At 41.2% G+C, this 22,828-nt stretch overlaps 1 protein-coding gene across 3 annotated transcripts in view; it reads left to right on the top strand.

Moving 5' to 3' along the window:
* The window catches only part of GNPTAB (N-acetylglucosamine-1-phosphate transferase subunits alpha and beta), an 84,791-nt gene extending 67,722 nt beyond the window's left edge, over positions 1 to 17,069 (top strand). For all 3 annotated transcript variants that reach the window (XM_042247144.1, XM_027967669.2, XM_060413132.1), the window contains exons 14-21: positions 1,709 to 1,908; positions 2,128 to 2,347; positions 3,008 to 3,121; positions 6,689 to 6,774; positions 7,003 to 7,101; positions 10,869 to 11,036; positions 13,026 to 13,116; positions 15,664 to 17,069. In XM_042247144.1, the coding sequence (XP_042103078.1) occupies positions 1,709 to 1,908; positions 2,128 to 2,347; positions 3,008 to 3,121; positions 6,689 to 6,774; positions 7,003 to 7,101; positions 10,869 to 11,036; positions 13,026 to 13,116; positions 15,664 to 15,741 (1,056 nt within the window). In that variant the 3' untranslated portion in view covers positions 15,742 to 17,069. The remainder of the gene's footprint in view (positions 1 to 1,708; positions 1,909 to 2,127; positions 2,348 to 3,007; positions 3,122 to 6,688; positions 6,775 to 7,002; positions 7,102 to 10,868; positions 11,037 to 13,025; positions 13,117 to 15,663) is intronic.
* The last annotated feature ends 5,759 nt before the right edge of the window (positions 17,070 to 22,828 follow it).

The raw sequence follows: 22,828 nt of genomic DNA, 5'->3' as shown, positions 1-22,828 counted from the left end.
GCAGTTTCAGAAGCAGCCTTTGTGTGAGTGAGTAAGAGATCAGCCAGGGGCATACCCTGAGTTCCTAGCAGAGAGCTGTGATGGTATCTTATCTTCACTTGGCATGTTATTTCAGAAACCGCTTTTGCATACCTTGTGCAGTCAGATCGCGTACTTTTCCAATAACGGAAAGCCTGAGACACAGACAAATTCATTAGCTTTCCCTGTGTCACAACAGCAGAGGAGTGTGAGCTGATCCTCAGAGTTGGAGCTGTCCCTCCTTGACCACAGCCTTCACGGTGCCCGGGGGTCCTTTGTGCATCTCAGGAGCGCCATCCCTCTGCTAACATCCAGGAGCTCAGGATGGTCAGTAGGGTCAGTGCTTTTAGAGACTCAAAGAGCAAGCTGGGAGGCCAGAACTGCGGCCGTGTGATAAGGATCCATGGAGGTGTGGAACCTTTGAAAAGTGGGGAGTAGTCAACAGACCGAGGTAAAAACCTTGTGGTCTAGGTTGGGTCATGAATAGAGCACAGCCTGAGCAGACGTTAGGCTGCAGGAGGGTGGTGAAGGGAATGCAGTTTCATTCCTTTCATTGACTCCAGGGTGTTTTTTTGTCCCTGACACGGTAGCATTTACTAGTGGTTGAGTCCTCACCACCACCACCCTCCTTTTTTCTGAACTGCAACACTATAAACTTGTGGTAAAAATTGAAGCAATGCAAAAAAAAAGGCAATAAAAAAGGAAAAGGTCTCCTCCTCCTCCCTTCCTTAATCTCCTTGAGACAGTCACTATGAATATGTAGCTTGGTGGGTATTCTTCAACTATTTTCCTATAGATATATAAACTATATAGTTTGTTTTGGAGTAGTGAAGTTATACATACATTGCTCTGCAGTCACCTTTGATGTGGTAGTATGTGGGCAAACCGCCATTGTTTTTTTAACAGCTGTAAGTTGTTTCCAGTGTTTTGCAATTACAGATACCTAATGTTGCAGTAAATATTCTTGTACATATGTCTTACTCTTGGGGAAGCTTTATTTCTATAGGTAGACTTGCTGGGTTAAAGGGTCTAATGTGTATAAAATACGTCCTTTTATGTTGCACCCCTTCCTCCTTTGACAAGCAGTGTGCAAGCCTGCTTGTTTTTCCACAGACTAACCAACAGCAGCAAATATCAATCTATATTTTCATCAGTTTGAGAAGGAAAAATATTTCATCTTCTGTAAAGTGTGTTCAGGTTCTTTGCCAATATTCTTTGCCCATTCATTTTCACCTCTTAGTGGTTTTGACAGGGCTCTTTACATTTCATAATAGTAACACTGTTATATGGTGAAACCAATTTTGTATTCTAGCCTGTGTCTTCAAAACTCAGGTCCTTGCTGCTTTGATTTCACCAGTAGAAATAACTTCATATTGAAAGCACTCTCAAATGGACTGTAAATCGATTTTCTAAATGTTGCATTGAAATGGGCTGTGAAATCTCACGGTCAGTTACTAGTCCCTGAAGAAAACCCTGTCAACAGCTTGTCTGCAGTATTTTCACTGAACTCGACCAGGTGAGCCCTGGTCTTAGGATGCAGAAGGAGACCTGTTTAGTGCTCATTTCATTTTCCCCACACGACAGTGACTAGTTATTGCCATGCTACCTGAAGTAGTACCCCCGTCTCTTGTTAACACAGGACACTTGTGCAGTAAATGTAACGCTGTGCTGGGTGGAATTCTCCTTTCAGGAAGAAGAGTCACTGAAGACACAACTGGCCTACTTTACTGACAGCAAGCACACCGGGAGGCAGCTAAAAGACACATTCGCCGATTCCCTCCGATACGTAAACAAAATTCTAAACAGCAAGTTTGGATTCACATCTCGGAAAGTCCCTGCACACATGCCTCACATGATCGACCGAATCGTGATGCAGGAACTGCAAGACATGTAAGTCTCGCTTATGTCTGAATTTTCTGCTTGTGCTCAGAGCCAGAGCAGCTTGAAGTTCACATCCTCGCCATGTTGCGTCTATGGCTCTGACACGTGATGACTAGTGTGTTGAAAGTATTATCTCAGCAGGAGGGAAGGAAGATTCTGATGCCACAAGTGTCGGGTACCATACATATCGTAAGTATCCAGATCTCACAGTGTGTTACATTTGGACAGGTTCCCTGAAGAATTTGACAAGACGTCATTTCACAAAGTGCGCCACTCCGAGGACATGCAGTTTGCCTTCTCTTATTTTTATTATCTCATGAGTGCAGTTCAGCCGCTGAACATATCTCAAGTTTTTGATGAAGTTGACACAGACCAATCTGGTATCCTGTCTGACAGAGAAATCCGCACGCTGGCCACCAGAATTCACGACTTGCCTTTAAGTTTGCAGGTATTGTAATTTTATCCCCCCACCCCCAAACCCCCAAATTTTGTGACATTTTAAATGAAACTTTTAAGTTTGATACTTTCTCTTTGCCCTGCATACTTCAGTGTAATGCAAGTACAAGTAAACGAGGGTGTTCACAACTAGTCCCTTTTTAATGCCAGGATTAAAATCAGTTTTGAAGTTTGTGTTTCATAGGATGACTTTTTTTTAAGACTTTTGTTAGGGATTGCTATGGTATTGTGTGGAGAAGAGGCAGACCATAACTGCATAGAAGATTCTCGTGATAGGTTCATTCAGGGGCTTCAGATGTGGCTGAGTGGAGCCCTCAGCCAGACCCGTGGTGCCGCAGAATCCCCTCTGCCTTGGCATCCTCTGGTCCCAGGAGTGGGACCCTCAGGAATAATGGGCACCAAGAGGATTCCAGCTGTAGCACACCCATCTGGTGATCCCCTGGCTCACCTGGTATCGGTGGGGCCTCCCGGTCCTGTACGTTCCACTTTGAGGCAAAGATGAGTTGTTTGTATTGTCTCAGTCTGCTCTGTTTAGAATCTCACAGTCAAACTCTGAAGGTAGCACTTACACTTCGGTGACTTTAACATATTTTTAAAACCACAAGCATTACTTGTATGTAGAAGGTTTATCCTTTTATTTTTGCTTTGTTAGGATTTAACAGGTCTGGAACACATGTTAATAAATTGTTCGAAAATGCTTCCTGCTAATATCACTCAGCTAAACAACATCCCGCCAACTCAGGAAGCGTACTATGATCCGAATCTGGTGAGTGATGTGGGTTCATTTATGTAAAACAGAGAGTCCATCCTTATTGGGTGTTACTATCATTTCTGTACAGCACTTCAAAAACTAGACACTTGCTCTATGTTTATAGGTCTCTGGTAGAAATCAGTAGCACCACCAATAATCTAGAATAATTTATATTTTTCTTTGGAATATCTTTTTTTCCTCCCTAATGGATGTTAAGCTAATATTGAGATTAGTTGCTTATATTCTATAAATAGACAACCTTTTACTAAGGATGGCAGAAGGTAACCCTGGAGTATACTCATTACTCAGGAGAGCAATCCTGTTAAACATTAACCAAGGAAATAGTCAGGCTTCCCTGATAGCTCAATTGGTAAAGAATCTGCCTGCAATGCAGGAGACCCCGGTTTGATTCCTAGGTCAGGAGGATCCCCTGGAGAAGAAAAAAGCTACCTACTCCAGTATTCTGGCCTACTCATCAAATTGAACCCCATCTTCCCTCAAAGCTAAGTTGCTTTGATGATGGAACTTTCTGGATCTTACCAGTAGGGGCAGTAGATGATCTGCACACAAATGTATTAGAGTGCCACTTGGCTGAAATGGTTGGAAGACTTTTTTGATTGTAAGATGCATCCCAGTTTCAAAGAAATGAAACTATTAAAAAAAAAATGTGCATTTAGAATTGATGGAACAAGGATATGATACAGCCATTTATGTGGTGCTCACAGTTAATTTTACTCATACATACATATATATATATATAGACACACACACACATGGAAAAAAATGTTTACAAAATAGGTGGTGGGTTAAATCGTAGGTAGTTTTCTTTTAAAATCATATAGTCTTTTGTATCTGGCTTTTTTTTTTTACTGGTAGTTCTTAATATGTTTTTTCACACTGCTACTGCTGCTGCTAAGTCACTTCAGTCATGTCCGGACTCTATGTGACCCAATAGATGGCAGCCCCCCAGGCTCCCCCGTCCCTAGGATTCTCCAGGCAAGAACACTGGAGTGAGTTGCCATTTCCTTCTCCAGTGCATGAAAGTGAAAAGTAAAAGTGAAGTCTCTCAGTCATGTCTGACTCTTTGCAACCCAATGGACCGCACCCCACCAGGCTCCTCCATCCATGGGATTTTCCAGGCAAGAGTACTGGAGTGGGGTGCCATTGTATTTTCATATTTTCTGTAATGAATAGATAACTTTCATAATCAAAATGTTTTTTCAAACCTAAGTAAGTAAAGTCACTCAGTCGTGTCTGACTTTTTGTGACCCCGTGGACTGCAGCCCACCAGGCTCCTCAGTCCATGGGATTCTCCAGGCAAGAATACTGGAGTGGGTTGCCATTTCCTTCTCCAGGGGATCTTCCCGACCCAGGGATCAAACCCGGGTCTCCCACATTGGAGGCAGATGCTTTAACCTCTGAGCCACCAGGGAAACCTAAGTAATTATTATTTAATTTAAAAAATTTTATTTGGCCACATAGCATGCAGGATCTTAGTTCCCCAACCAGGCATTGAACCTGTGTCCCCTGTGTTGGGAGCATGAGAATCTTAACCACCGGACCACCAGGGAAGTCCAAAATAACATGTGTTTTTAAAAATTGACCACCTTGCGAATGTTCAAGCCCTATAATTATCTGGAGACAAGATGTGTGTAAATGAATGTAGAGAAGAGTAATGTAATCACTCTTCTAATCAGTTACAAGTAACTCTAGTAATCAGTTACAAGTCTGATTTCTGAAAGAAGGCAGTCACTCGTTTAGCACTCACTGCACACAGCAGGGATGGTGTTTCTCACTCGTGTTCTCAGGGCCCGGGAAAGCCCACCCACGAGGAGACATGTGAGGGGCACCTTGACAGCTGCTGGAATATGCAGACAAGCTATACGTATTGCTGGTTATGTGTTGGTCAGTCCAGCATATGAGACGGGTTGGTGTATAGATATGTGTCACCGAAAGCCAGCTCTAAATATTCTAAATATTCTAAACTGTGAAATCAGTGAAACTGAGATAAGGTGTAAGACCTGGTGTTAGCCTAAGGGAGTTTGCTGTAGTGGGGTAAACAGGCAAGAATCAGCAGCCAGAGTCTGAGACTAGCTCTGGTTGTGGGCCCTCGGGAGGCCTGGCTGATAACAGATCAGCAGCTTGTCTCGTGAGGCGCAGCAGCTTCTCTGGTATGTTAGGCCCACACAGTGAAAAGTGCTCTATAAAACCCAGACTGTTACACATGTTAGTAGTTCTCTACAAGTGTGTTCTTAAAGATTAAAAAGGCACATTTGTAATCATTGTAGGTGTTTTCCCTGCCTCCTGAGAGAACAGAATCACAGTTAAAAAAAAGAAATTAGATTGTGTAGACTAAAAGACATTCCTTCAAACTGTGATAATTTTTTTTCTGTTTTCCCCAAATTTGGAATTACCCCCAACAAAGCTAATATAATCAACTCTGAATCATCTGGATGTCAGTATCCTGGTTTTAAAACACCCTTTATTGTGTGTCAGGATAACTGAAGTTCTCTCAAAGATCTGGGTACACCCTTTTCCCAGGAGGGGACAGTGAGCCGTGAGTTCCAGGCTGTCCTGATTTGTCCCTTCTGGTATCTTCTTGGTGGGCAATCCCAGAGCATTGATGAGAGGAGGAAGTGTGCTGGGCTCCTAAACCATGTCCCCTCAGCCTGTCCCCCGGACCAGGCCTCTCTGGTCTTCACTGTCCTCAGGACCACATTGAGATTGTGTTGACAGGTTGCCTTAGAGGCCACTGAAGTCACCCCAGGTCTAGCCTGCTTTGGCACTCACTCCAAACTTGTCTTTTCACTTTTCTTTCTTTCCCTCTCTATAAACTTTGGCTTCCTAGTAAGACTGTACAATTGCCAATCCCCTGAACTTATATAGAACTTACAGAAGCATATTTTTTTTTTAAGGAAGATGATCTATGCAGTTATTCATCTTCCCTTTTATAGGCATGATGAAAGGTTATTGAGGGATTTTAGCATGTTGGGTTTTTTAATTTGTTTAAAGAAATACATACATCTTCATTTATTAGCAGAGTATTTTATTATTTTACCAAATAATCTGGCATAAGGTTTACAATCAGCAAATATCCTTTGAAAGCTAAGAATTAGGTAGGGGCTGCTTTGCTCACAGTTACAAGTCAGTCTTGAGGCTCATGCAAATAAGCTGTTTAGAGTACAAGCGCTAGTAATAGTGGCAGCATTAGGTGACATTACTTGAATGAACTCTTAGCCAGATGTTGACTTCATTTCTGTAATTACCTGTGATTACACACAGGATAAAGTATTTTCTAATTAGACTATAAGAATGATAGCTTAGCCTATGAGTATCGTTACAGACCAGTCCATTACAGTTTGTTAGAAATTTTTCTTTATTTAAAAAACAGACAGACAATTAATATGTGGGCCATAGTATGCCAATTTGATTTTTTTTAATATTGCATTAAAATACTCATCTTGATCACTGATTCATCTTGGTTTATCTTTTCATGCCCCCTTAAAACTTGCACTTTAGATCAATGCTTCCCTTGCCTCACCCCAGGCTTTGCCCTGATGTAATGTCTGTGTTTTCTCACAGCCACCAGTCACTAAAAGTCTAGTAACCAACTGTAAACCAGTAACTGATAAAATCCACAAAGCATATAAGGACAAAAACAAATACAGGTAAGTACTGTATACATTTTCTCCTTAAGAATAATGATGAGTGTGGTATTTTCATAATTTTATCGTAGTTTATCTATTAAACATCCTTTGAAATTTATATGTGATTGTTCTCCTTAGTAATATGGAAAGATTAAGTCATCCTGAGAATGTTGGTTCTTTAAAGTTTCATAAAACTTTCTTATTGAAATTTTGTTTACATATTTACACTCATTATGTTTTGATAATTAGGTTTGAAATCATGGGAGAAGAAGAAATTGCTTTTAAGATGATTCGTACCAATGTTTCTCATGTAGTTGGCCAGTTGGATGATATAAGAAAAAACCCCAGGTACTGTTTTGTTTTGAATTTAGAACATTTTAGGTTCACAGCACAATTGAATAGAATGGAGAGAATTTCCATAACTTTGAAAATATCTTTAATCATGCAAGTAAACATGAACAAAAAGAGTCAGTAGTACTAGAGAGAAAGGAGTGCCTTAGTTTTCTTTGGAGCAGATGGAAACCTCTAATGGTGGGGGTAATGTTTGAATTAAGAGATAGGAGTTGTGAGTTGAGATCGGCCCCCCATGCACAGGGATTGGCATGGATATCTCTGAGTCCAGTAACATGACTGTTCAGCGAGGCTGAAGGTTAACTGCGTTGTGGGGGAGGTGAGGCAACATGACTGGGACTCTTAGAAATTTCTATTTTTCTATTTCTTTTATAGTTAAAAAGAAATATTTCTGTTACAGAAAATAGATTTCTATTTTTAGAAATAGGAGCTTCCGGACAAATTGTGATTAGACCTGTCTTTGCAATTCAAAGGAAAGTTCAAATTAGCTTCTGAGGAAAAAGGAATGCTACCATAGTTGTGAAAATTAATCCAGCAAACTGCAGTCATTCTTTGGGGAATTAATGAAGTGTTCAGCTTTACATAGCCCTGAAAATTTCCACCCTCACCTCCAACAATTGCCCTAGTTTGATAAAATTGGTTAAAATCTGCATTTTGAGTTTTGAATTTCAGTGGGAAATAGAAGTAGTTTCTTGAGAAAAGACCATTGGTACATGAAGTTGAATGTTTTCATCTGAGTCTTTTAAATGCTTTTGGAAGTTTTCAGTTGCACCTCATTTACATTACGATTTTAATTATACATGATCAGAAGTGTAAAATTTCCAGGCATTTTAAAGCCAGGGAATTTTTCCTTAAAATTTCATTCTCGTTTCTTTTGGGTGGGGTGGGGAGGAGGTGTAGAATTTTAAGAAAAATGAAAATGTTTAACACTTACATAGTATATTCATAAAATATTTTATTTCCTACAAAATAACATTTCCCACAAGCTCAGAAAACAATAAGTCATGATAATTAAGAACCACCCAGTTTGCAGCTTTTTGTATATGCCCTTCCCTCTGTTCAGAATACCCTGCTCTCATTTTGTAAAAACTAAGAGCCAGTTTTGATACTTGCTTTTTGCTTCCCCCATCCTGTTAATGTGCTCACTCAGTCATAGGTTATCTGTAGTAAAACCAAGTGAGAACTTAGTGTTAGAAAACACTTTCATGTCCTGTGCTAGTTTAAAAGTCACTGGGTGAGAAAATTCACAGACATCTTCACGTAACTTAAAGGGTTCGGGTTTTGCTAAGAAGATCCAAGTCAAGACAGGCTTTTCCAGCATTGTCTACTAGGCTCAGATCCCTCCCATGGACCTGAACAGATTTTACCATTTTTAGCTCTTCTGTTTTACTTTTCTGAGGCTCACTTTAAAGTCAGGAGTGGAAAACTTGCCTTTTGACTGACTGGTGTTAAGGACAGGTTTATCACATTAACAGGGAATCTGGGATGGGCAGTCGTACCTGGGCTCTGCTGCCCTCCTTACGTCGCTCATCCAGGGTGGAGGCAGGCCTGCGCCACAGTTCTTATGTCCCTGCAGACACAGCCGTGTTCTGAGGCGGCAGGGGACTGTCCCTCCCTGTGTATCATGTGTTGTACGCCCCGCGCCCCCCCCCCCCCCCATTTCCACACCAGTGTCTGTGAAGAGGGGACTCACACTAGTCAGAAGCTGACTCTGGGTCAGGTGAGGTTGCCTCCCTTTGAGTCAGTTCGCGGGGAGAAATACTGAGCAAAGTGCAAGCTCTCTTGGGAAACAGAAGGGAGTGTGTGCTGGGTGCCCCACATGGTCTGCTTTGGTCTGTAGCCACACATTCTCTTTGTCTCACACTCATACTTTTCTTCTTTACATTTTCCCAACTGTTGGAAAAATTTTGAAGATACAGAAAGACTGAAAACAATAGTACAATAAACTCAGACTCTTAAATTTTTAGTGTTTTGTTATGTCTGATCTCTCACTTCGTCTCTCTATACAGACTAACACACACATAGGTTTGGTTTTTCTTTTGTTTGCTGGACCATTTGAAAATTAGTTGCAGACAACGACACACTAATTTACCCTCATTATCATAGCATAGGTCTTCTAAACAAAGTCATTCTTGTTTATACCGTAGGACTGTTCACACATATCCAAAAACCTCAACACCAACTAAATAATACCATCAAACAGATGGTCTATACTCAAATTTCCCGAGTTGCCTCCAAAGGCCCTTTTTAGCTGTTCTTTGTTTTTAGTTTAGGAAACAGTCAGGGCTCCTGCACTGTATCTGATGGACATAACTCTTTAATATCCTTTAATCGAAAGCATTCCCCAAGTTTAAAGAAGAGATAGGGCCATGAACTTTCACTTACTCATCACTCATCTTCAGTAAGAAGCAACTAGTTGATCTTGTTTCATCTGAATACACCCACTCCTTCACTACTACTTCCCGGTTATTTTAAAGTAAATTTCAGTCACTGTATCCTTTTTTGTGTGTGTGTGTGTAAAATTTTCAGTATATATCTCTAAAGGATTTTTTGAAAATAACCATAATACCATTATTTATTCCTTAACATGATAACCTATCTGGCCTTTGTACACATTTTTCCCCCATTGTCTTTTATAAGCATTTATGTTTTTAACTTTGTTGGCTTGAAATGGTATCAAGTACATTCATTACAATTATGTCTATAGGTTCCCCCATCTCTCTCTCTCTCTCTTTTTCTTTAATCCATATACATTTTTGCATGTGCATTGGTATAGAGCTGTCTGCCAGTGCAGGAAACGTAAGAGACATGGGTTTGATCCCTGGGCCAGGAAGATCCCCTGGAGGAAGGCATGGCAACCCACTCTAATATTCTTGCCTGGAGAATCCCATGGACAAAAGAGCCTGGCAGGCTGCAGTCCATGGGGTCACAAAGTCCAACACAACTGAAGCAACTTAAAATGCACGCACATGAGGAAATCAGATTACATATTCTGTAGATTTCCTGAACCTTGGACATTTCTGATTATCTCCCCGTTATCTAATGTGTTCCTGTATCTTTTGTATTTCCTGTTGGTGGCAGGATCTGAGGACTTTATTATACTTGATCAAATTGTAAAAACAAAATTTAAACATAATTCAAAAGTGGTGCTATCTCTACCGACTATTTTAATGGGCCGGTACTTATTACTGGCTCAACTTATTGACTTTTGCCTTGAAGGAACTTGAAACAAGTTGGGAAGCACCACTGTAATCTACTTTTTGCTGGAACTCATCATACAGCCTAGTTGGAGACGTGTCAATATTAAGAAGTCATCAACCTCGTAAAATCTGTAGCTATAAGGAACCATCTCTATCTCAGCTATCTACATGACAGTTCTTAGTAATATAACTCTGTCAGTTCAGAGAACTCAGTTGTAGGCACTTACTAGTTTTTTCCCTGGATGTTAACAGAATGCTTCAGTCAGTTAACACTAAACTGGGCATGTGCCAACCCCAAACAGCGATTAAAATAATGTACTCCTATAGCTAGAAGGCATATTCAAAATTATCTCTCATCCCTAGTTCTTCTGGTTTTACAGGAGAGAAATATCTAAGGAGAAATTTTACAGACTGTTATTCCCCCAGAGAATCATAATCAGTAAATGCCACAACTTGGGACATAAGTCCATTTAAAACATATTCCAAATCCACACTTCTTGTTTTGTTAGGTAAGGATCATCCTCATAAGAACCAATAACAACCCTGGGTCTCTGTTGTCTCCAGGAAGTTTGTCTGTCTGAATGACAACATTGACCACAACCATAAAGATGCCCAGACAGTGAAGGCTGTCCTCAGGGACTTCTACGAATCCATGTTCCCCATCCCATCCCAGTTTGAGCTGCCAAGGGAGTATCGAAACCGTTTCCTTCATATGCATGAGCTGCAGGAATGGTAAGTGTCCATGTTTCATATACACGTATGTTTTTCTTTTTTAGAGTGATGAAGTTTCTTTACGGTGTTATTTTCTCTAATTTCTTTGTAAAAAGACATGTATAGTTTTTATTGATCTAACTGGCCCAGTACATCTGCTGAGCCTTATTCGTCATCATTGCCATCAGAGTGGCTTCCCTGTTTCTTGAGTACCTGCTGTACAGCCAACACTGTGCTGGGCAGTATATTTACTCTGTACAATGAAAAGTGCTACTCTGACTGCCACAGATGAGATGCGAGTTACAGGAACAGAAGTGAGTGATTTTCTCTCTGAGCTGGTTGTTGATCCTCTTAAAGTAGGAAACACAGGAGGAAGAGCAGTACAGGGGAGGGTACCATTTTGAATATGTGGCTTGGGTTGGAGACACCCCCTACCAGACAGCTGTGAATGACTCTGGAATTCTCCCCTTTCTCAGCAGAGGCTGTTAGCATATCTTATAAGCCTTATGTTAAGCATTTATTTAATCTTCATAAAAAATTATTATTTCCAAATTACAGACAAGAAACCTGCCATACTTCCCCATGTCCCACGCCCCCCCAACCCCACCCTACCTTTATCCTTACTATCCTCTCACCAAGTCTGATTCCGTCCTCATTCCATCCTCTCTTATGTTGCTTGTTTCCTTCCATCCTCGCTGCCCTCATCCAGCCCTCATTCTTTCCTTTGCCTGGACTAACTGGACTGCCTGCCTCTGGTCCCCTGCTTGTGACCTTCAAACAGCCACCCCGACTGTGACATGTGTGCACACACACATACGCTGTATATCATCCTGCTTCCCACTAGAGCATTGTGTCCAACCCACAGTGTGTGGTTTTCCAGAACAACTGCACTCCACACCCACCTGCTGTTTCTTGGCTGCGCATCGCTGTGTCCGCCAGGCCAGACTGGACTCGGCTCTGCAGGGCCTGGGTTGCCATTCTGCTCATGCTCCTCCGCTTTCTCAGCCACAGGCTTTCCTGCCCCACTTCAAGGCTGAAATGAAGCGTCACCATCTGTTTGATGCACTCCTCATTTCACTGTTTCTCTGCAAGACTGCTTTTGATAATAGGTATTTCTGTCCGCCTTGTGTGGTGGCTGGTTATCTGCACATCAGCACCTCCCCAGGTTCACACGTGCTTTCGAGCAGGGACCTCTCCTCATCACTTGTCTATCCACAGGAAGTGTTTACTGGGTGACTGCATGAATGAATGTGCTGTGCTTAGTCGCTCAGTCGGGTCTGATTCTTTGTGACCCCACGGACTGCAGCCCACCAGGCCCCTCTATCCATGGGGATTCTCCAGGCAAGAATACTGGAGTGGGTTGCCATGCCCTCCTCCAGGGGATCTTCCCAACCCAGGGATTGAACCCAGGTCTTCCGCACTGCAGGCAGATTCTTTACCGACTGAACCACCAGGGAAGCCCTAATTCAATATGACAGTCAAGTTGCACACACTCTACCATCAGTTTGAATAGCAGACATGAAGATCTTAGCTCCAAAAACTTCTTTTAGGGTCAAGAAAGAGCAGTTGTAAGCTCAATTCCTATGAGACTTGAGACATGGCCCCCAGTTCTGCTTGCAGCTGCCAGGTGATGCTTCCACTAAGAGCTGAAGTGCAAGGGCTTCACTTGAGCTCTGTTAGAGGCATTTTAACAGTCCAGCAGTGTTGAGGGCGGAGGCTAGGTGCTCAAGCCACTGTGTGGTGGTGACCAGCCTTGCCAAGCTGGCCGGAACTATTACTGATTCAAATATTTACTATAACAATGAAAAATCTGAACTCACATGGGAAATGTATAATTATGTTAACGTCTTAGAATTGCCTTCAGACATTGTTTTTGTGTTCCACAACATTGTTTTTGTTAAGCTAGTATAGTTTGCTAAACTAGTAAATACTACATAGTTAGTTTTACTAGTTAATGATAGTAAAACCCTACACAGAACTACATATTTGCTTTCTTTTTTCTCTGAGTAGGCGGGCGTATCGAGACAAGTTGAAGTTCTGGACTCACTGTGTGCTAGCAACATTGATTATGTTTACTGTATTCTCATTTTTTGCTGAACAGGTAAGTTTTATCAATTTTATGTGGATGTCAATTTCTTGGCATCTAATTTTTTTTAAAGAAAATGATATAAATTCATAACAAGAAAATGTTTATTTCTCCTATTGGCTTATAGCTCATATGTCAAATATTTCTTAATATTCAGGCAGCAGTCATAACTGCCTTTTTGAAATCTATCTTCTAAACATATTACCAATATTCTTTGTTCGCGGAGTTCAGTAAATAGAGCTTTTCAGTTTTAGCCTGAGGTCTACAAGTCAAACTATTTTAAACCCCCCAAAAAAACACCCAGAATCTGCATCTGATACTAATTTTTTATGGGTCTCCAATTTTCTTTCTTTTAATCTTTCTAAAAGAGACCACAGTGTCTTTATCTGCAGGCCTCCCCCAGTTCTGGCGATGCTGCCTGGCTTGTGCGCCAGGCCATCCTCTCCCATTTATGTTTCTTCTTTGAATTGCTGGCAGTTCTTCCCAAGGCAGGCGAGCACACAGCCTCCTTCACGGGACAGTCCGGAAGTAAGAGGGTGATTTGTGAGGTCAAAAGAGGAATAAGAGAATCCTCTTCAGGCCACAGCAGATGGAAATTCTCAGAAAGAAGAAAAAGGATTCAAGGAAGGGGGAATAGTGTCGGGCTGACCTGACCTGTGCCGGGCAGGTGAACCCACCTCAGCCTCCTTCCTGGTGATGCTGGAGTGAGGCTTATCTGGCAGTCACGGTGGGATGTTTTCACTGAGTTAACTTACACTGAGGAGGCAGTGGCGGCCTGAGAACTGAGAGCTTTAGGATAAACACTCCCAGGCTTCCTGCAGTGGATGGAAGGAAACTCGGGAAAGAAAGGTCTGGCAGGCAAGCAGTTTCACCTTTGTCCACCTCCCAGGGAATAGAAACATCACTCTTGATTCTGTCGCCATTGTTCTTGGCAAGTAAAAATCTTAGGAAGAAATTTTATGCTGTGCCTGCTTTTAGAACAGAGTCCAGTGAGGAGCCTGTGGGTCAGCTGTGTGCTGGCTGAAAGGAGCAGCTGGAGGCCATGGAAGGAACAAGAGGGTCTTTGCTTACTGTTGTTTATACCAGCAGGAGGAGGGGGAAAGGAAGAATAAATCCCCTCTCCTCCCTGGCACTTTCTTCTTTACCAGCTTGAATCAAATTCTTTACCTTCTACCATAGTCACAAACAAGCCAAGGCTGCCCCTTCCTCTGCCCAGGAATCCAGCTCATCCAGAACACTGTAGTCCATGAAGGCAACACCCAGCTCTCACCTCAAGATGGAGGATTAGAAATTCAAACCATAAAGAACACATTTTTCTCATTGAAACTTTCTTCTAACAGTGGTCAGGTTTTCTATTTCAGATGTATCTTGGGTAAACTGTTTCTGTTAGAAGTATTTATTCCAAGTTCTAATCTACTAAATCATAGATGAACTTTTGCATTTCAGCCTATTCATAAACTTGAAAATACAAGTAATGCCCAATGACTGTTGATATGGTTACTAAGTACAGGAAAACAATGGTGATAGAATTCTTTAAAAAAAAAAATTAAAATTCTAGCTTACACATGTTCAGTTCAGTCACTCAGTCGTGTCCGACTCTTTGTGACCCCATGAATTGCAGCACGCCAGACCTCCCTGTCCATCACCAACTCGTGGAATTCACTCAAACTCCTGTCCATCAAGTCAGTGATGCCATCCAGCCATCTCATCCTCTGTTGTCCCCTTCTTCTCCTGCCCCCAGTCCCTCCCAGCATCAGTCTTTTCCAATGAGTCAGCTCTTCGCATGAGGTGGCCAAAGTATTGGAGTTTTAGCTTTAGCATCAGTCCTTCCAGAGAACACCCAGGTCTGATCTCCTTTAGAATGGACTGGTTAGATCTCTATGCAGTCCAAGGGACTCTCAAGAGTCTTCTCCAACACCACAGTTCAAAAGCATCAGTTCTTTGGCGCTTAGCTTTCTTCACAGTCCAACTCTCACATCCATACATGACTACTGGAAAAACCATAGCCTTGACTAGATGGACCTTTGTTGGCAAAGTCATATCTCTGCTTGTGAATATGCTATCTAAGTTGATCATAACTTTCCTTCCAAGGAGTAAGTATCTTTTAATTTTATGGCTGCAATCCCCATCTGCAGTGATTTTGGAGCCCCCCAAAAATGAAGTCTGACACTGTTTCCACTGTTTCCCCATTTATTTCCCATGAAGTGATAACACGTGTAGTTGTTTTCAGACCCAGAGAGAGTATCTTGATGGGTGAAGAAGAGTCAGTGTCCTTCAGTGGAAAGACTTGACAGACATCTTGAAAATAAATACATGTGGTAATTGTTATATAAAAATATGTAGTTTTTATAGGTCTTAAAGAAAAAGAAACTTGGGAAAAAATAATTTGAACCATATAAAAAGCCATCAGTTTTGTTTTGAGGGGAGGAATGATGGAGCCTTGTTTGCCATCTGTTCTTTATAGGGCTAGGGAAAAGATTAAGGTCATATGACCCTCAGCAAGAAAGTTAAAGTTTGTCAACCTGGAGAATTACAATTTATCTTCTGTCTTTCATCTTTTAGTTAATTGCACTTAAGCGGAAGATATTTCCCAGGAGGAGGATACACAAAGAAGCGAGTCCTGATCGAATCAGGGTATAAAAGATCTCCATCAGAAAATCTACCTCAGCATTCACTGAGCATTTGAAAACTTGGCATCAGAGATGTCTTCACGATGTGATGCTCAGCCAGCTTAGCCTGCAGAAGGGAAAACACCCAGTACAGTACTTCTGGTGTGAACATAGCCTGCTGACCAAGAACTGCTTAACCCACACAGAGAAGACTTGCGTGTTGAGCAGCTCTGGTTTTATTTCTAAAACATTTGCTCATGGACCTGTCTGTCATTCTTGAAATGAAGTGGCTCATGGATGAGAGACAGAGGTTGCTATGGGAACTGATCAGCTAGCTAAATGAGATGCCTAAGCCTCCTTGAGTGCTGTTGCTAAGAGTCCCCAGTCTTTTGCATTCCAAAGCTTTTTGCTGTGGTTTTACCTTTTTTGGGGGGGGGGCGGGGGGGTGTTTCTTTTTTTCCATCTCTCATTTTTAAAGTAGCTACTAAGTTAACTAAGTTATTCTTCCTTTCAAAAACAATGAATTAGGATGTGTAACATGTTTTTATAGATATTATTTAAATAATGCAGCAGTAACACATCCTATTGACAATATCTAAATTACAAGTTTTATTAACATTGGAGACTATGTGATCGTAATCTACTTGCCATGACTTATGAACTCAATGGCAGACATCTGATATTTGTGCTTGTTTTCTTCAGCCCCTAAGAATACTGTGATTTTATGTGGAGACCTGATTACAAAGGGCTAGAGTTAAGTAGCAGAGCTACTTCCTAGATGTAATTATGTTTTGAAAATGTACATATTGAAAAAGAAGTGCCTCATTTTAGAAATGAGTAGTGCTAATGGTACTGGCACATAACAGTGGTGTATTTTTTAAAATACTCATCAGTATATTCCAGTAGCTGTCTCTCAATCAGCTTCATGTAATGCAGGGTCAGGAAACTTTTTCTTTAAAATGCCACAGAGAGTAAATATTTGCCGGCCACATGGGTCTGTGTTGCATATTCTTTGTTTAGTTTAGCTTTTGTTTTAATCATCTTTTTAAAATGTCAAAACCATGTCTAACTTGCAGCTGTACAAAAACAGGCCATAGGCCATGATACAGAAGTAGTATTCTTATGTGTAAGTAACCCTTGATGATCAGCCGTGTTTTATGTCATTGTACTGTGGATTTATGAAGACCAGATTCCATGGGTCCTTTTTGAACTCTTGACAGGTATTTTAGATCATGATCTTAACAGTATTCTTTCAAAATGGCATACACATTTTGTAAAAAGAACGTGTAAATAACTTGTGTTTGTGCTGTGAGAGTTACGTATTTCAAAAACTGAAGTCTCATAAAAACTTAAATTTTATCTGATGCTTTAATTTTTAATCTTTGAGGATTGAGTTTATCTAGATTCAGCAATCACCTGAGTGCTTATATGGCATGTCAGGGGCTTCCCAGGTGGCTCAGTAATAAAGAATCCGCCGGCAATGCAGGAGACGCAGGTTTGATTCCTGGGTGGAAAGAACCCCTGGAGAAGAAAATGGCAACTCACTCCAGTATTCTTGCCTGGAAAAGCGCAGGGTCAGAGGAGCCTGGTGGGCTGTAGTCCATCAAGTTAGAAAAGAGTTGGACATGACTTAGCGACTAAACATTAAGTGGAAGTTACGTTTCCATGACGGAAATTAAGTGGGAAATAGTGTAAGGACAGGTTGATAGTATTACTACCTGGAGAATGTCATCATATGAGGGAAGATAAGTTCTAAATAGGATTTATACGGTAAAAAAACTTAGGGGTTATCTGGGTATCATTCTTAAAGTGAATAATTCTAGAAGAGTTCAAGAAATGAACACTTGGGTGTGATGGAGATTTCTGGTTAGGTGAACATAATCTACACTTTATTTGGAGCTTAATAGATAATGAGATGGATAACAGAATTACAATATAGAATCATTTATCTAATGATTCAGTAGAATCAGTAGAACAAAGGAACCTCAGAAGTCATGGGCAGTCACGTGTCTTCAAGAATTTTAACAAGAAAGGAAAACCATAGGGCAGTCTACCTCATAAGAATTCCAAATAAAACATTAGAAAATGCAGGTTGGCCAACACTTGAAAATCGGTGTAATTCATATCAGTAGGACCGAAAAAGGAAACTGCATGATAATCTTTTTTTTTAAGAAAGCACAGTAAAGCAGTTATCCTCCAATTAAAAATTAAAAAAAAATAAAGCATGGTCCATTGAGACTAAGAAATAATTGAGAGTCTAGGATAATAACTTACCAGTAGTTTTCAACATTTTTGCCAATTTGTTTGCTCTACTATTTTTCTTCATTGGTATATTTTAAAGTAAATCCTAGACTTCCTAGAGACAAGAAGACAGGGGAGGTGAAGGGCTTCTTATCAGTCTAATTGCTCCTCTTTCCCATTTGCCTTGATAACAGCTCTGTTTACTGAACACATTTTATGTGCTAAATGCACAAATCTAACAAGTTGCTTAAGGAAAAGAAGGGTACAGGAGACATACCCTGAAGAACCATGGCTCAGCACTGCCCATCCCTGCCCTTCTCTGCATGTCAGCATTTCTCCCCACCGTGGAGAAGTGGCAGTTCCTGGCCCCAATCTCCCCGAGAGGCAGGAAGCTTCCTCTCTGACTGAGGTAGTGAAAACCCTGGTGGAGATGAGTTACTGTGATTGGCTTACTCTAGGTTCTGTCCACACATCTGTGGCCAGAATATGCAGACTTTTACCAAAAGGAGGGGAGGGGTGTTGGGCTAATAAAAACACACCACTCCAGCTTCATGGAACAGAGATTGGGTTCATGTGAACAACCAGGTTTCTAGATTATTGAGTCAAGTTGAAGGCAAACTGCCATATTTGAAAGCAAGAATACAGTGGGCCTTATAATTTTTTATTATTGAAAAGATTCAAAGAAATGTATGGAAAGCATCAATACAGAATACAGTAGCTGTCATGAAATAAGTGATCCAAAATGCCTCACAATTAGTCTCAAGTTCTTGATCTTCCTGCTGCCTTTTACTCCCCTGCCCTGGCTACACACATCTAATTTTCCAAAACATGTCGGGCACTTTTATGCCTCTGTTCCCTTATAGATGCTGTTCTTACAGTTTTACCCGTGCTTGTGCTCTCCTTACCTGTCGTACCTCCTTGTACGTCCAGGTTCCCTCACCAATAGCTGATCTACTAAGAAAGTTTCTATAAGACTAGCTATGACTATGACTAAAGGAATAAGGGATATAATGTTTAGGCTTTCAAATGACCTTGACAAGACTCTACAGCCCCACTGACTAAATAAGAGGGAGGGGGATCAAGATGGAGTAAGAAGATGTGGAGCTCACCTCCCCCCACAAACGCATGAAAAATACATCTATGTGTGGAACAATTCTCATGGAAAACAGAATTGGCAGAATAATTCCTATACACTAAGGATGCAAGAAGGATTCCCATGTGGTGGGGTGGAACAAAAAAGAAAGCTTCGGGTAGAGACCTGTTGCCCTGGGATGGGACTCACAAAGAAGGGGAGGGGTGATCACAAGGGCAGACACATGCCCTGCCTGGGGAGTGAGTGGGTCAAGCCACAAGCTAGGCATCTCATGCAGAGGAGAGAAGTAAACTAGACTCCACTCCTGAGAAGTACAAGGGCACTGGCGTGTCCCCAGATCCAGTGGTGTCTACCCTAATGGTTGCTGTCTCACCGTGCTCCCCAGTCTGAACTGAATGACCAGCCTCTCTCACTCCACACCACCAGTTGGTACTGGGCCTAGGGCAGCCAGGTCCTGGGCAAAGATCTAGGATGCAGAAGTGGTCTAGGGATTATGATATGGGCCACTGGCATTTACTCCAACTTCATCATAGATGCAAGCCACACTTCTGACAGTGTCCCAGCTGCTTCAGTTCCCACAACCAGAATACCACAAGCTCCAGCCAAGCGAATGCTCTAGCCCTGCCCATTCCACACCATAACCTTGCTCTAGATCGGTGACAGTCAGAGTTGGGGAGAAGATGCGACCTTGGGCTACATTTGAGCAGCGCTGCAGGCACCTATGCAGGCAGCACATGGGGCCTCTGAGCTATACTCACTTATATCAACTGTACCTTCCTTTGGGGCAAAGACCCCAGTGCAGGGAGAAGGAAAAAACACCCTTAAATGGAGCAGAGCCAGCTCAAGTGTGACCCTCAGGGCACCCACTCCAGTCACTTGGGAACAGACCCCCACCCCTGCCACTGAGCAGAGAGAAGTCTATCTCATCTGTGCAGGCTCTAGCTCTGCCAACACCAGCCACACTGCCTATCAAGTAGACAGTACAACATTGAGGAAAGGGGTGGCTGGCATCTACGTCAAATCCAGCCCTCACACCAGACACTGGGCACACGAAGTCTACCCAGGGATGCTCTCAAAGAAAAACATCCCTTCAAGACAACAGATAACTGTTTAACCTAAATTCATAGAAATGGAGAAAGGTGAGTAAAATGATAAGGCAGAGGGATTACTCTCAAAAGAGTAAGAGAAAACCCCTGAAAAAATAATGCAACAGTGATAATCAGTCTACCACACAATGAATTCAAGATGTTGGTAATAAAAATGCTAACTGAATTAGGAGAATCAATCTAAATACAGATAATTTTAACAAGAAACTGGAAACTTAAAGCTTAATAAAAAACAGATAATTCAATTTCTGGGATAAAAAGCACTCGAAGTAATGACAGACAAGTAAATAATGCAGAAGAACGCATGAGTGATCTGGAAGACTGAATAATGGAAATCACCCATTGAAACAGCCAGCAGAAAGGCACAGATTGAAAAAAAACCCACGGCAACGTAAGAGCATAAAATATGATAGTATAAGATATGCCAATATCCACATTATAAGGGACTCCAAAAGGAGAAGAGAGATGGAAATTGAAAATGTATTTGAAGAACTTTTGGTTGAAAAATTCCCAAACCTAAAGAAAGAAACATATTTAGGTACAAAAAGCACAGAGGGTGCCCCAAAAGATGAACTTGAACAGACCCACGCCAAGACATATCATAATTTAAATGGCAAAAGTTAAAGAGAATTCTAAAGGCAGCAAGAGAGGAAGAGAGGCATACACAAGGAAAGTCACATAAGGCCATCAGCTGATTATTCTGCAGAAACTTTGAAGGTCAGAAGAGAGTAACAAAACATGCAGTCTAAAACGGAAAAATCTGCAACCAAGAATACTCTACCCTGCAAGATTATCATTTAGTATAGATGGAGAGAGAAAGAATTTCTCAGACAGGCAAAAACAAAGTAGTCAGCAATATTGAGCCTACCCTGAAAGAAGTGTTGAAGGGTCTTCTCTGAAACGGAAAAAATCCTAATAGGAAAGACATATATGTAGTAAGGATTGAAGATCACTTAAATAAGTCAGTACATAGATTTAAACATATTTAAAAATCAAAAAGCAACTATAACTACAATAAACTGTAAAGGGATAGGCATGAAGATATAAAATATGATATGAAAAACAAAATATGGAGGGAGGGAATAGAAACTAGATCTTTTATGGACTTAAAGATTATCATAATAAGTGAAGTAAGTCAGAAAGGGAAAGACAAATACATTATGATATTCACTTATATGTGGGATCTAAAATATGACACAAACGAACCAATCTACAAAACAGAAACAGACTTACACCATATACAAAAATGAAATGGTTTAAAAACCTAAATGTGAAGCCTGAAACCATAAAACTCCTAAAAAACAACACAGACAACTCCTAAAAGCAATATTGTCTGTGCCTTGTGGCATGCGTGATCTTAGCTCCCTGACCAGGGATCAAACCCTAGCCCCCTGACTTGGAAGCACTGAGCTTTAACCACTGGACCACTGGGGAAGTCTCAGGCAGAACACTGACATAAATTGTAGCCTTGTTATCTTGGATCAGTCTCCTAAGTCAAAAGAAATGAAAGCAAACAAACTTTTGCAAGGCCAAGGAAACCATTCAAAATTGAACAGAAGAGAATGTTTGCAAACAATGTGACTGACAAAAGGTCAGTATCCAAAATATACACTATCAAAAAACAATCCAATCAAGAAAATGGGAAGATTATGAATAGACATTTTTCCAAAGAAGACATACAGATTGCCAAGAGGCACATGAAAAAATGCTCAACATCACTAATTATTAGAGAAATGCAAATCAAAAGCACAATGAGATATCTCCTCATACCTGTCAGAATAGCTATCGAAAAGTCTACAAATAGCAAAATGTTGATTTTTAAGAAAAGGGAGCCCTCATACACTGTTGATTGGAATGTAAACTGGTGTAGCCCTTATGGAAAACAGTATGAAAGTTCCTCAAAAATCTAAAAATCAAAATACCATTGATCAGCAATTGCACTCCTCAGTATACACCCAAAAAAAAAAATGAAAACACTAATTCAAATAGATATAGGCATCAAAATGTTCATAGCAGCACTGTTTACAATAGTTTAAAAAAAATGGAAGCAACCCAAGTGCCCATCAACAGACACCTGGATAAAGAAGATGTGGTGGGCTTCCCCAGTGGCTCAGTGGTAAAGAATCCACCTGCCAGTGCAGGCTTTGATCCCTCGTCCAGGAATATCCCACATGCCAAAAAGCAACTAAGCCCGTGCATCACAACTGCCGAGCCTATGCTCTAGAGCCGCAAAGCTGCAACTACTGAAGCCAGCGCACGCTACGGCCCGTGTTCTTCAACAACAGAAGCCATCACAATGAAAGCCCGAGCACCACAAGTAGAGAGAAGCCCCTGCTCTCTGCAGCAGGAGAAAAGCCGGAGCAGCAACGAAGACCCAGCAAAGCCAGAATTAAATAAATATAAAAAAGATGTGGTGTAGGGAATTCCCTGGTGGTTCAGTGGTTGAGACTCAATGCTTTCACTGTCATGGGCCTGGGTTCAATCCTTGGCTGGGGAATTTAGATCCTACAAGCCTAGCAGCATGGCCCCCACCCCTCCAAAAAGATGTGCTCTCAAAAAAAGAATAAATCAGACAGAAAAACAAATACTATATGATATCATTTATACGTGGAATCTAAAAAAAAAAAAAAAAAACACAACCAATGAATGTATATGCAAAACAGAAATTGACTCACAGA

The sequence above is a fragment of the Ovis aries genome, chromosome 3 (genome assembly GCF_016772045.2).
Source record: "Ovis aries strain OAR_USU_Benz2616 breed Rambouillet chromosome 3, ARS-UI_Ramb_v3.0, whole genome shotgun sequence".
In the NCBI taxonomy this organism is placed as follows: Eukaryota; Metazoa; Chordata; class Mammalia; order Artiodactyla; family Bovidae; genus Ovis; species Ovis aries.
The sequence above is the reverse complement of the archived record's forward strand: the minus strand, read 5'-3'. Positions and strand labels throughout refer to the sequence as shown.